Source organism: Trachurus trachurus (assembly GCF_905171665.1).
Source record: "Trachurus trachurus genome assembly, chromosome: 20".
NCBI lineage: Eukaryota > Metazoa > Chordata > Actinopteri > Carangiformes > Carangidae > Trachurus > Trachurus trachurus.
This window is the reverse complement of record NC_139911.1, coordinates 4,528,241-4,543,741: the sequence shown is the minus strand read 5'-3', so window position 1 is coordinate 4,543,741 and position 15,501 is coordinate 4,528,241. Positions and strand designations below refer to the sequence as shown.

The following is a 15,501-nucleotide window of genomic DNA, read 5'->3' as shown; positions in this document are numbered from 1 at the left end:
CCTCAAATTCATTAATTAAAGGGATAGTTCACCCAAAATTGAAATTTCACTCATTATCTACTCACCCTCATGTCGACTAAGGGCTGGGAGAAGTTTCAGAGTCCTCCTAACAAAAAGACACACCAAAAAAACATCCAAATACCTCCATGCTGCTCGTATGTAATGCCCGTCTTGTATTGAAGCCCCGAAATGCAAAATTGTCCCGAAAAAAATTAAGTAAGTCCGAGTAAGTACGAGCAGCATGGAAGTATTTGGATGTTTTTTGGTGTGTCTTTTTGTTACGAAGACAGTTGGTATCCATTTGCAACCGTTATATGGACATGCACTGCTACGCCGAGACCCCCTGTAACTCAGAGAAGCCACAGAGGACTCTGAAATTTCAATTTTGGGTGAACTATCCCTTTAAGATGTGCTACCATTGCAAGTTTTTTGCAAACTTTTTGATTCATATGAAGTCTTTGGTTTAGCACTTTTTGTTGAAGCACAACCTCTTTTTGTGATCAGATGTTGTATACAGACAGGAAAGCAGTTTATAAGGCTGAATATGCGGAATATGTAGAACGGCGGCTCAAACTGGCGGAGGCCGATCTGCCCCTGTAGATTAATGTAATGTGGTATTTTTTTGACGAGGCTTCTATTTCAGTCTTAATGAGCGCTATAAGGCGGCTGTGAGTGTAGTAATGAAAGTCTATGTACACCCCATAAACGTGTGTGTACAGTCGCCCACTGACTTGTCTCAATATGGATGTAACGGAGCTCCTATACGCCGAGCGGCGGTGGCAGTCACCTGCTGTGTGTATGTGTGTGTGTGTATGTGTGTATGTGTGTGTGTGTGTGTGTGTGTGTGTGTGTGTGTGTGTGTGTGTGTGTGTGTGTGTGTGTGTGTGTGTGTGTGTGTGTGTGTGTGTGTGTGTGTGTGTGTGTGTGTGTGTGTGTGTGTGTGAGACAGTGCACACCGAGGCTGAAGTGTCATTTTATGTTAGGCAATAAATTAAGCCGCCATTTACCCCGAAACCGGAGCCTGAAAAGAACTTCATCTAGCTGTAGATCTCTCCTGCTGCATTTCAGTCCTCAGCCACTTCAATGGCGTTCGTTTGGAGCGGTGACACGGCTGAAAAACTATCTGCTTTAAAAATACATCGCAACGCTCCGGGGTCGGGAGTTTTTCTCCCTTTTTTTTTTTGATGGGCCAAAGAAGAGAAGGGGAAGGGGGTTTGGTGGGGAGGGGAGGGGAGGGGAGGAGGGGCATTTGGTGGGACTGCGGTGTGTTTGATGATACACCATCTCTGGGCTTTATCCCGATACCTGATAATCCCAGGGAGACGCTTTGCGGGGCATTTACCAGGAAGCATAAATTTGAAAGTCTGTAATTTGACAAAAAAGAAGGAGAAAGAAAATCTGTAAAGAGGCAAAGAGGAGGAGGAGGATAAAAGATGGAGGTACGGTGAGGATGGTTGGGGGTCTGTGGATTCACCCGGGTTAGAAACAAAAAGCGAGGAGGACACATCCCTCAACGACTATTGGAGACAGATATTTGATGTATTTTCCTAAATCTGTGGTCAGACTATAACACCTCCAGGCTGCAAAGTCTCAAATTTGCAGGCAAGTGCTTTGGCATTTGCTTCCCTGCTTGCATGGCACGCAGACTCATACTTTTTAAACTGGAAATCAAATTCAGCCCCTTCATTTCTACAAGGGTTGAGGGATGTTCTATCTTTTCTACCTTTAGAGAAACTGAGATATAAGATATGTAAAGAGACTTCCACAGAGACTTCACCCTTACCTAGAGTCCCTTTATAGACTTTGTAGAAGGTTTTCCCTTTCAATGATACAAGTTGTATTGGATAGTTAGAACCACTTTATAACATGCTCAAAACATTAAAGCAGAAGTAAGCTGAATATTTGTGTTAATATAAGTCTTAAATAGTTATATCTTCCGACAGCAATCACTTACATAGAGTGTTTGGTCCGAAACACGGGTCTGTCAGTCACTCTGCTCTGCTCTGAGCCGAAGAGAAAACTTTTCTTGTATCCTACAACCTTTATCCAATGAGGAGAGAGAACGGCATGAAGGGCTGTGTGTGCAGCCAAGGGATGCGCGTGAATGTGGTGACGTAGGGACGAGGACCAATAGATCCATGACAAGGGCGGGGGCTGCTAACTCCATCTGCTGACAAGAAGTCAGAAAAACGACGCTTACTTCTGCTTTAATTCATTGAACTTATGATAAGAGGTCACTGTTTGACTATTTTTGTATTTGTTTTTGTATTTTTTTGTTTAATTTTTGTTTAAGAGCCTTGTGGGGGGGTGGGGGGGGTCTATGTTTTGAAGTTGTATGTCTGTTAACTGCAAAATAAAAAAATAAAAAATAAAAAGCGAGGAGGAGGTGAAACAGAAGCGATCCTTCACACCCTGTTGTTCAGTTGTCTTGCTGCTGCTGCTCCTGTTCTGTTCTGCTCTTATCTGGTTGTCTGCTCGTCCGCTGCCAGTGCTAACAGCAGGGTGGAGGAAACACACAGAGCGGGAAAAAGAGAGCAGTAAAATGTATTTTTGAGAATATTGTCCCTGCATGCAGCATCCAACGCTCGGCCAGCCGGCCATCCTGGTTTGGTTAAGGGTCCTGGACGGTTTGGGACTCCTCTCTCTCTCTCTCTCTCTCTCTGTGTGTGTGTGTGTGTGTGTGAACGGTCCAGGATGGATGGAAGGCTCTGGCTCCGTCACTGACACTTGCGGGCTGCAGGGTCAGGAAAACCGCCGGAGACCACAACAGGCTGGCCCTTTAACGTTCGTGACAGACTCAGGACACTCTGGACTTCTCTCCTTTCCCTTCGGGCTTTACCCCAAACGACTGACTGACTGACTGACTGTAAAGGACGTCAGCCCCTCGTTCTCCTCCCCGTCTCTCTCTCTCCCTTGACTCAGTACTAATTAGGATGATGTATGGCTGTGGGCTCTTTTAGAAAAGTAAAGGGGGGGAGGTTGGTGGAATAGTCGGAGGCACTTTGATTACAATAAACAGAGCTGAGGATTTCAAACAAAACCACACACCAGTCAAAAAAGGACTTTTCCTCCGCTCCGCTCGCCATGCCAGGCTGGCTCTTAGGGTTTACACAGGTGTGTGTGTGGGTGGGTGTGTGTGTGCACGCACGGGTTTCGATAAATATCACAATGCAGTAACAAATGTCCGACATTTAGGTAATAAATTAGACTGAATTAAATGTCTTCCACAGCTTGACGCAGCCCAGTGGAAGAAAAGCATCATGGTCAACGTCGCTCCTCTTATTGCGTGACTTCTCATTTACAGGTCAAGCAGCGTGGGAGGGAGGGAGGGAGGGGTGCACACACAGCGCTGCGATGCTTCCTGTCCGCCGAGGTTCCCGAGGTTCCCGATCATTTCCTGCGTTCTGTTTATAAGCCGGAGCTCAATCATCCGCCGTCGCCCGTCACACAGCCGTCGCCCATCCATCTTCAGCTGTTCCCTTCTATCCGGTCTCTGCCCAGGGAAAATTATCAGTTTGTCTTTGCAACGTTTGGGTTTTTCTTTTTTGATTTCATGGTGCACGACTAGATGTTTGGGCAGCGGTGGGTTGCAGAGTGGGGACGGACAGCGCTTGTGTTTTTGCAGAGAGAAGCAACATGTGAGAAGGGGACAGCGCAGAGTTCACTCCAGGGTAAGAGGTGAACGAGGATAAACATCATCGTCATCATCATCGTCATCGGAGGAGGAGGAGGAGGAGGAGGTTCGGCCACACGCTACTGCTGCCGGGTGTGGAGGGGATGTATGTGATTGTATGTGTTACACAGACACGCGATAAAGAGCCACTTGGCGCTGGCGATGCGAGGTCTCTGCGTTCAATCTGCCGCTGCGCTGCAAGACAAACTGCCTACCTGCTTACACTAAGTCTCTCCGGGTTTGAGTGTAAGCAAATCATGTCTGCTCGCTTTTTCAAACACAAACACACTAAGACGGAGCATGCAAGAGAGAGAAAGAGAGAAGCAGAGAGAGGGAGAGGGGACATATTGTGAGCGTAGGCGAGAGACAAATTACGGGAAAAACCTCGATAAATGAGCGAAAGGAATAACAGATTCAGATCGTTTTGCAAAGGAAGGAGTGGTTTGATGAGTAAGAACATGATGCGAATCGCAGACGACGGCTTTCACGGTCGCTACATCCCAATCAGACTCAATAATCTACACATAAACCTGAGGTAACACTCCACTGTTACTGTGGCAACGCTCTCGTCATCATCTCAACAACTCTTCATCAACTCTTATCCCGAGTCGCGGGCTTCTCTCTCCCGCTCCGTTATCAGCTGCTCCAACAACAAACGGAGACTTTGGGAAAAACAAAGTTAAATCCACACTCCTCCCGCTCCATGAAATCAATTTGACTTTACTTAATCTCTGTTATTATTAAACCCTCATGTTTCAAAAAGCTTCATGAGCTCGTCCATATACGACCCAGTCATCTTGTTACGGCCGCCCTGCGTAGCGTATACGTATCTCTCGCTAACTTGGTAACTTATTACGTTTCCTCGCACTGAGTCGTTTTCCAGTTTTTTTTATTAAAACGGAGAATTGCTTCTGATTGCCGGGCGGCTGGGATCGTGGAATTTGATTATTTGAATCCTAAACTTGCAGAATATTCCTGCTGGGTTTAATTAGCTGCAACACAGCACTTCCTCCAGCCAGATTGTGGAGGTCAGACAGAAACGTCTTCCTTTTTTTTCTCCTCCCTCTCTCTTTTTCTCTCTCAAATCCTGTGTCATAATTAGTTTCAGACAGATGGAATAACTTCCACACACACACTTACGCTGCCACCTCAGTTAATGGCTGTGGCACTGGAGGGTGTGACGGGGGAATCAGCTGCCAGGGTCGGCATCATCGACAAAACATGAATCCTCGATGGTTCTCGCTACGGGAAAGTTTCACACTGAAGCTGTCGGAGGTGCACGGTGGCCCTAAATGCTTTTTTTTGTGTATTTTGATCCTGATTATGACCAAATAAATAGAAGTCTTTCCTCCTGAAAACAGAAACTTACTTCACGGGCCAGAGCTGCGGCGCTGTCCAGGACGGGGACGGGTTTGCTCTCCTCATAGTGCTGCAGCCTCTCGTGGATCTGAAAGGACAGATTGTGTTCGTCAGTGAAGAACAAGAAGAAGGCAAGGCAATTTTATATGTATAGCCCATTTGTACAGCTTTAAAGGGCTTTACAGAGCATAATAACAACTTCCTCTGCCCTTTGACCCTCACATCGACTGAGGAAAAACTCCCAGGAAAACCCTTTAAACAGGGAAAAAGTTGGAGAAACCTCAGGGTGAGCAACAGAGGAGGGATCTGCTGTGATGAAGGCTGCATCGCCGAAACACATCAGCGTGTTTTTGCATGATGTGAGCCAGAGTAAATCATGTGAAATGTGAGTATTTTGTCCTCAAATTTATTAATTAAGATGTGCTACCGTTGCAAGTTTTTTGATTCATATTAAGTCTTTGGTTCAGCACTTTTTGTTGAAGCACAACCTCTTTTTGTGAGCAGATGTTGTATACAGACAGGAAAACTGTTTATAAGGCTGAATATGCAGAATATGCAGAAGAAGGAGAAGAAGGAGAAGAAGGAGGAAAACAAGAAGAGGAAGAGAAAGAAGAAGGAGGAGGTCAACGTTGTGCTGCAGAAAAGGCCACATCGAGGCCACGCTGAGCAAACACACACACGTGTAAGCAAGAAGTGCACACAATAACCCATGTGCACACATGTATGAAAACATGTACAGCCTCTGTCCACACCATCTAGTACTTAAAAAACACACACACACACACACACACACACACACACACACACACACACACACACACACACACACACACACACTTCTCTTTCACACACGGCAACAGGCTGCTCTAAGTGTCTGCGCTCTGCGTAGCCGCTGTACAAACAGTCCAGTTTTCCACCGTGTATCTGATACGCCCCAGTGGCCCAACAACGACTCCAAATCATTTCAACAGTCGGTTAAATTGGTTTAACATTTCCTTATCAGCCTCAACACAGCGACTGCACAATGTAGAGAGACAAAGAGCGCGTCGCTGGGGGAGTTGAGCTAAAATGGAAAAGTAGCCCCCGACTCGTGCATTAACGTTCACTCATTTACACACACCAAAACACTTCATCACTCAAGACGCTGATATATGGAGCAGGGAGGGATCATTTATGCCCACGCACACACGCACAGAGTCAAACACACTGTTACAATAAATTAACTGTAAAGATTCCTAAATACCGTTACTCTCTAGAAAAGATTATGTTGGAACCATATCAACCGACGTGCGCAAAAGTAAAGGTAAATGCACCGATACAGGTCCATTTAACTTTAACGTAACATTGAATTGGTAGGAATTTAAATGTTAGCGTGTCATTTTTAATTAAAAAAAAACAACAAAACAAAACAAAAAATGATTAAAATAAACGTAAACATTTGGTATAGATGACAATTTATGACCTGAATATTTCAAACACTTCCTCTGGGGATTAAGAATTGGTCATATAATTAATAGATACTTGAAATATTTTGTGTAAACAATGAGTAATGTAATTATATTTTGACTATGTTTGATTTTACACATTCATAGTGTTATATTATAAAACATAAAGGTGAAATCCGGCAATCTGATTGGTTGTTAACCGTGGTATAATGAGCAAAGCGTAGGCTATGACTCCGCGTTAGGCACGTATGACTGGTATGAATGGAAGTTGTTGTCATGTATCCATGATCTGTGTTTTTACAATGTTAAAAAATGGACTAACGTAGTTGAATTCACATGTTTAAGGTGAACTTTCACCTCCAGGGAGGGTTAACAATGGTAGAGGGGATTGAGCAGTGACTTTCACCTGAAAAAAAAGAGATGCAGAGCTAACTTGGAGCTAACGTCCGGAGAGGTGGGACTATTTTTTCACAGTGGGGCTATTTTATTGGATAATATGTATTTCTGGTTGAATAAAACTACATGAAATTGATTGCATATTCCTCTTTCATATTGTCATTATTGGTAACCGTTTTATAAAAGCAATATATCATAAATAATCAAGATAATCGTAGTACCGCGATTATTTCTCTGACAATAATCGTGACATCCCTATTGCACACAAGTAGCTAGTGCTCCAGCCTACACACACACACACACACACCACAGAAAGAAAAAAAAAATCCACTACAACCACCCCATATGTGATTTAAGAGCAGCTGTGCAGGAATGCGGCCTACAGGCTGCTGTCAGGTCCCATCAGGGAGCAGACAGGGACGAGCGGGCTCCGAGCAGCCGCTCCTGAGCCTCCACCTCGGCCCCAGCATGGCGGAGCGGAGCAGGGCCACGGGGCTGACTGACTGATAGCTGGGCCCGCGGCCGGCACATCCAGCTGGATGTCCCAGAAAGCATTCCAGCACGACGGTGGAACAGAGGAGAGAGTGACAGAGAGGAGGAGGAGAGGAGGCCCCTGGGCCGGCTCCACGGCTGCAGGGGCCAAATCCACACATGTGGGAGCTCTCACACACACACACACACACACACACACAGACACACAGATGGAGCGCCGCGGTGACAGTTTGCCATAGAAGATCATTCAGCGGGACGCAAAGTGACAAGGGGAGCAGTTTGTTTGCTGTCACACCGTGAGCAGCTACAGATGCTGCCTGCAATTAAAACATCTGTTTTAAGACTGTTAAACATAATTTTTCCTCCTCACTTCGCAAGAAGATGTTTAGCGAGACAGCACTGAGCGGTAGCAGCAGCAGCACGAGTCGACTGGATGGAGTGAGATGAGATTACTCAATCACATCATGGGATCTGTCTTTTCTAATGAACCCCTCCCTCCTCCCTCCTCCTCCTCCTCCTCCTCCTTCTGAAATGTTTCTCAGCGTTTTTGGCTCCCGGATTAAATATTTGGGGAAGCTCTGATTAGCAAAAAAAAAAGAAAAAAGAAAGAAGTAACGCAACATGTGTAGATGAGTTCATTTCAGTCTTTTCAAGCTGTCATCTGTCTTTGATAAGCACCAGGAAAAGAAAAAAAAAAAAAAAGCACGTCCACAAACCCAAAACATGATGTCATTCACAACACAACACAAATAAGCTGATGTGAGTAATCAAACGGCTCCTTTAACGACTTTCTGAGCAGAAAATTGCACAGAACTGTACGTTAAATTCCTTTACGTATAAATATATTATAACCACCCCCTCCCCTCCCTCCTCTCCTCCTCCTCCCTTTTCCAGTTCAGCTTCTGGCGTTAAACAGGTTGCCATTTCAGCTCCACTTCTCCACACACACACACACACACACACACACACACACACACACACACACACACACACACACACACACACACACACACACACACACACACACACACACACGGACTCTGGTGGTGATAAATCACCGCCTGTTAAGGAACCGTGAGCGTCAGCCAGCGGAGCAGCCGTGTTTCAAGGTCAGCTTAGAGGTTCAAATCCTTGTGTAAAGCCGACATTACTCGGCTATAAAACATGGTGCATTAGGCGTGTCGCGGAGGTAATCTGCTGCAAAGGCCTGAGGGAGCGGGACGGTCTCTCTCTCGGCTCAGCTGTGGAGAAACGCCGGGACTTCTTGTGGACCCCTCGAACAAGAAAAGTGACACAGGAGAAAGATTGGGAACGTAGATTAAAGGGATAGTTCAACATTTTGGCAAATTGGCCCATTGCCATGATCCCTATAGTCATAGCAGTACTGTAGGTTCGTTACCTTTATTTGTCGGTGCAAGCTGTTTTTAGAACGGCGGAGCAGAGCCGTGAGCTGCTCAGAGCTATGCTACGGAGGCTAATGGGATTTCTTGGTTTCCCTCATCAAACTCATTAAATACACAATCCAACAACTCCACAACGCTCTGGTGGACAAGTTGTGACCTGCACATTCACCACACTATGAGATAATAACACAACGTTACCACACAGAGTTGTTTTAGAGGTAAATTCATGCAAAACCGCTGATGCGCGTTGCCTTCAGGGACAGTTTTTCAGCAAGCAGTCTCTGCATTTCCCTCTAAAACAACTCCGTCTGGTAATGTTCTGTTATTATCTCATAGCGTGGTGAATGTGCAGGTCACAACTTGTCCACCAGAGCGTTTTGGAGTTGTTGGATTGTGTATCCGTAGCGTAGCTCTGAGCAGCTCACAGCTCTGCTCCGCCGTTCTAAAAATAGCTTGCACCGACAATTAAAGGTAACAAACCTACTGCTATGACTATAGGGATTATGGCAATGGGCCAATTTGCCAAAAATGTTGAACTATCCCTTTTAAAAAAAGAGAACAAAACAAAAAAAACTGGGATATCATGGCTTGGTGCTAACACAAGCATGAGTAAGGGCTGTTGTCGGTATGTTCCATGTTTTATGGCATTAAAAATGTACGACTGCCACTTTGGGGCAATTGCTGGAAATTTTTCATCCTCATCTGTTTAATTTCACATGGCCACATCATATTTGAACAGTAACTCTGTAGAACAACTCCACCCTGTGCTCCTCTCCTCTCCTCTCCTCTCCTCTCCTCTCCTCTGCGTCTGTTCCTCTACAGTAGAAGGCCGTAAAAGGACAGGCAGGCAGCTCCGGTTACTTCATCTGTCCTGATCATCTTTGTCAGAAAACAGATGAAATAAATGAGAGAGGTTGCCAGTGTCTTTCGGCGCGCTCCAACATACCACAGTCCTAGTGACATCTGCTTAGGTAGTTGCTGCTCCACCACCACCACCACCACCGCCACCACCTCGACTTACTCAGTTACTGTGGAATTTCTCCTCTGCTTCGTGAGCAAATGCGAGATTGAAATGCTTTTATTTACAGTTCAGGACACTTTCCAACTGCCTGTCCATGACGCAGTAATGTATTTTAAAGTCATTACCCTGCTTTTTCTTGTGTGTGTATGTGCATAGCGCGTTCTCTGTCCCCTTGGTGCAGCAGCAGCAGCAGCAGCAGCAGCAACAGCCTACTGGCAAACAGCAGAAGTGGCCTGGTGGAATTTAAAACAGTGAGATGCAGTGTGCTGCAGCCAAGGACGGCTTAGCTCAGACTGGAGCGCCCGCCGCCGCCGCCGCTGCTGCTCGGGGCCGGACGGACACACAGCAGAACCAGAGAAGCAGGAAACTGATGATGAGGCTTCTCCTCGATGTAAAAAGTGTAAGAGTCGGGGTCAAAGTGCTCAGAAGCTCCCAGAAGCACAAGGCGGGTGAAGTGAAGATGAATGAATGTGCACCTTCACTGAAAAGAAAACACACACACACGGGCTACACTACAATAGGAGCGCTGTGTGTCTACGTCCACAGAGGCCTCAGACTAAAGTAGTGTTTGCTTCCAGAAATACTCCATGTGCTTAAAATACACACAGCAACACATGAGGAGAGTAAAATATGAAGGAAAAAATGAAAAGAACATCAATTTACTTCCTCTTCCAGATTTCAAGCATATGATGCCAAACATTTGGTAGGTCCATAGGTCTATTTCCTGATGTTAAAGGGATAGTTTGTGAACATTTAGTCAGATCCTCTTCTCATCATAATCCCTACAGTATAGTCACAGCAGTAGGTTCATCACCTTTAATTGTCGGTGCATGTTGTTTTGAGATCGGCGGGGCAGAGACGTGAGCTGCTCAGGTAACGGTCCCTTGTCAAACTCATCAAATACACAATCCAACAACTCCAAAACGCTCTGGTGGACAAGTTGTGACCTGCACATTCACCACACTATGAGATAATCACGTATAATTATGTAACATTACGACATATGAAGCAAATACTATGCAAACACTACTACTACGGCTACGCATTTGCCACAAAAACAACTCTGTCTTGTAATGTTACATGATTATCTCATAGCGTGGTGAATGTGCAGGTCACAACTTCTCATTTTGGATTGTGTATTTGATGAGTTTGATGACGGACAGAGGACTCATGCAGCAAGATATGAAGAAAAATACACAAACTTGGGGAAGAATTGATACGAAAAAAAAAAAAACAGAATGAAAAGCAGCACATTCATCCATCTTCATCTGATTCAGACACTGCAGAGAATCACTGTCGAGGTCAAAGGCCAAACACCTCAGAGACCTTTCAGGAAACATTCGGTGATAAAAAAAAAGAAGGAAAAAATCAGAATCCAAACTTCAGTCTCTTCTTCGTGATCAATGTGCATGGAAAACAGAGCGGAGAACAATGATGTCTTCAGTCTCGATCGTCTACGTGGACGTCGTATATAGTATAGGAAAAACATCGTGCCGTCGTAACAAACACTAATCCAGACGCGCTGCAGCGAGCAGCACGGTCTGGCAGCGGCGGGAGAGAGAGCGTGCAAGAGAGGGGAAGGCTTGATAGATGGAGAGGTGCGCTGATGGAAGGAGAAGGAGAGGTCTGGAGATCACAGGGCTGGATAGTGTTTCTGTTCCCCGAGTCCTGCAAACAGGCTCAAGGCCTCTGGTTAATGTCCGCTGCCCAGAAAACCTCCACGTCGAGGGCCGGTTTGACGCTGACGCTCTTTCTCCTCCCCGCTCCTGTTTCTATACGTCTACCCCACCGGAGCATATCGGTATCAGGCCTCCGTTAAATCCACCCGGGTCCAATCTCTTGTGTTCGAATCCAGAACACCTTGTTGACTAAAGACCGGGCCATGGAGACGGAGACTGGGGGGAAAGGGCGGCATTACAGACGGGCGTGCAGGGTTACAACAGGAATAGTTATGAGACGATATGTTTTCTTAAGGAGAAAAGTGTACATTTGCTTTTCCTCCTGTCGCAGTAGTTCAGTTTACACAGTCCTGGCTTCGGCGCTGGCAGGATGGCATCAGGTCCTGGACAATGTGCTGTGGTTTGGTTTGGTTGAACAGTCCTGCAGAATGACAGAACCATATTCTCCAAGAGTCTGTCGATGGTACGGTACGACCGGCGGCCGCTCCTCCTCCTCCAATAATAAAACTTATGGCCTGGTGTCATCGAGGAGCGGCTATTAGAAGACGAGTATCCACTCATTAGTGGTTACAGAGTTTACACAAGGGGCAGCGACTTTAACAACCTTTCCTCATGGATCTGAAATCCTCTCCAAAAAAGAAAAAAAAACTTTGTCTGAGACAGTTGTCTGCACCGGCTGATCGATTTACGCTTTAATTAGAAATATAAACAACACTCCGGCGATGCTATTAGACGGGTCTGCCAGGAATCTCGGCCAATTTCTCCGGGGCGAGCCTTTATGATTCTGTCTGCAGCCCTCCCATTGAAGGAGCCTATTAAGAGAAGCCAGATAAAACTCTGCACGTCCGGGAATGAAGTCCCACAGACCCACAGTAACTGAAGGTGTTGATGCCTCGAGGTCAGAGCTGCAACAACAAGTCGATTCATCCAATAGTCGAAAAAACTAAAAACCATTCTGAACATCAATTTACTTCCTCTTCCAGATTTCAAGCCAAACATTTGGTAGGTCCATAGGTCTATTTTATGATGTTAAAGGGATAGTTCCTCTCACCATAATCCCTATAGTCATAGTAGTAGGTGCATTACCTTTAATTATTGGTGCATGTTGAGCTGCATGTGAGCTGCTCAGGTAACGGTCCCTTGTCAAACTCATCAAATACACAATCCAACAACTCCAAAACGCTTTGGTGGACAAGTTGTGACCTGCACATTCACCACGCTATGAGATAATCATGTATAATTATGTAACATTACGACACATGAAGCAAATACTCTGCAAACACTACTACTACGGCTACGCATTTGCCTTTAAACAACTCTGTCTCGTAATGTTACATGATTATTTCATAGCGTGGTGAATGTGCAGGTCACAGCTTCTCATTTTTGAGTTGTTGGATTGTGTATTTAATGAGTTTGATGAGGGACAGGGGACTACTGTGTTACCTGAGCAGCTCACGTCTCTACCCCGCAGATCTCAAAACAACATGCACCGATAATTAAAGGTAACAAACCTACTGCTATGACTATAGGGATTATGGCAATGGGCGAATTTGCCAAAATGTTGAACTATCCCTTTAAAGGTGTCCTACAGCTGAATTATAGACAGATTAGTCGACATGAGCAAATAATCCACACAAACAAAAACACATCCATCCAGCACCTTCTCCCGGACAGAGACAGACCTCCTACTGAGGCGTCCGGTGCCTGAACTCGTCGTCCGTCTGTCCGAGTTGTGGAAAAGGTCTGGAGAATGTGACAGCTGATTAAGAGCTGGAAGAAGGGAAGAGAAATAGGGAGAGAGAGAGAAAGAGGGACGAAAGGGGGCGGCTGGCCAACTATCATGACAGCCATATCATTTAGATAGGAGATACATTTCCTCTGGGAAAGCTCTGGGGAGCAGCGAGGCCCCCCAACACACACACACCTCCATACACAGGTCACAGTCGCAAACTGTGGACGTACGGCGCGTATTGCACCTTTTATCGTCCCATTGGAGTTTTAGCAACGCAAAATAAAAAATAAATTGAAAAAAAAAAATCAGAAAAAAGTGGCATTTATTAATCAGCTTACACATTCCCGTGTTATGAAGCTGCTGTTGGGAAAGCAAGCGTTATTATGAACGGCCGACGGGAATGACGCCAGGACGAATGCATCAGATTACCGGACTTGATTGATTTGAGCACTTTTCAGGCAGTCAATTGAACATATAAATTTGTCCAGACCGTCTTTTAAAAGCTCCAGGTGAGCCCCGTGATGTCTTCAGGCAGTTCCCAGGCCATCGGGGAGCCATAAATACTCTATATGGCACCATGAGCCTCATTTTCCATATTTTGTGTATCGCTCCTATTGCTCCATGTCCTATTAAGATTGGCTTTGGTAACGTGTACACCTTCTGGTTTCACTTTGAGTACCTTTTTTTTTTTTTCCTAAAGAATACAAAATCGGGGTCAACCAACGTGACCTGGAATAATGGTTGTGGGATCACTCCAGGGATTTTCCTTGATTACCAATACAGACATTTTGAGTGATAGAATGAGGACTGGTGGATCGGTAGAGGCCTCCGCTCATTTTTACTGTCCCCCTCCTGCGCTCCAGACATGGTTCAAGACAATGAGTTTTAGGGTTATTCAGTAGTCAACAGGCCGTGCACGCCGCTGCTACCGAGGAGTTTCCTTCCTCTTCCCTCGTCCCGTCCATCGCTGCCTCTGGCTTCGTCCTAACATCTATTCATCTTGTTCCTCTGGCTCGATTTCGGATTTCGGAGCTTGTTTGTGTGGTGGACGCTGTGAGCATGATCTTTTGATTTCATGCTGTGCACTTTGACTCCGCCATTAAACTCGTATGAAAAAACTCTTCTTCGCAAAAACATAAGAGGATTTATTTCACATTATTGTGCGTACATGAGGTCTTTCCAAACCATAAATAACCACAGGGCTCGTGTCAAGAAGAATATTTTCTAGCAAACGAATGGTGAGTTCAATAACTGTAACCAAAAGCTTGAACACAAAGTTTTCAAAATTTACAATCACTGTCACATGATAGCCCTATAATCGCTTCCAATAAAACAACGAGAATCCACAGTGAGTTGACAAACTCATTTGCTGAGGAAGCTAAGTGAAAATGAAAGGAAACTTTTTCCTTTTTTTTTTAAAGGTCCCATATTATACTCTTTTTACTCAGTTTCACTCAGCTGTCAGACATCCAACTACACTGTATTTGAAATGTATCGCCCCAAACTGATCCGTGGTCCTGAATGTCGGCCGTCTAAAAGTCGCTCAAATTAGCTCTACTGAGAACAAGCTGTTTCTGTGCCTGCACCTTTAAGTAACATGGTAACTGTACACGGCAAAGATTATTATCACTTTATGACTTAAAAATGGTCGGTATTTTATCAATTTAGCTCAGGAGTTTCTTGCTGTGCACTACAGCCATAGAAATAGACGTGGTAGGCGTTTTATCGCGCTGAGGGGCCGGCCTCACTCCCATCGTGACATCACCACAGGAGCTGAGTCTGAACAGCCTGTTTTAGCACCGTTTTACCAGTCGGTGGGCTGCAGAGTCGATGCAGGACCCGTTTGCTTTCCTCATTCTAGGAGTTGGTAGGCTCAGGGAGGATCAGTTTATGTATATGTAGAGACCAGAAAAAAACTGTTTTTCATAATATGGGACCTTTAAAGCATGGAGGCTTTCTTCTTCCAAAGCAACCTGCCGGTATTTGCTCGTCTCCCCATGAGGGCTCCTGTTCCCCTGCAATAATAAACACAGACCCCAGAGGCGACCACAGACAGTACGAGTGGATCTCTGAGGTGGTATACGTTTACAGGGTGAGTCCCGGACCAGAGAGACGATTAGGTATAGGTTTTTAGTGCTGCGGACAGGGTGTGGGGCTTAAATGACTCACAGAGGGGCCGCTGCAGCCGAGTGAGAGCTTTTCAACAATTTCCCTTTTTGTGATCTTCCCCTGGTAATGGGGACCAGGGGTATGGTATGTTTTGAGGTGTGGAAAGGATAAGTTAAGTGCCTAAAGGGCATT

The 15,501-nt window shown here is 45.4% G+C and overlaps 1 protein-coding gene across 2 annotated transcripts in view; it reads right to left on the bottom strand.

Annotated features, from left to right (window-relative positions):
• The window catches only part of mpp7a (MAGUK p55 scaffold protein 7a), a 165,517-nt gene that overhangs the window by 92,586 nt on the left and 57,430 nt on the right, over positions 1–15,501 (bottom strand). For both annotated transcript variants that reach the window (XM_083995638.1, XM_083995639.1), the window contains exon 4: positions 5,043–5,120. In XM_083995638.1, coding sequence (XP_083851764.1) covers positions 5,043–5,120 — 78 coding nt within the window. The remainder of the gene's footprint in view (positions 1–5,042; positions 5,121–15,501) is intronic.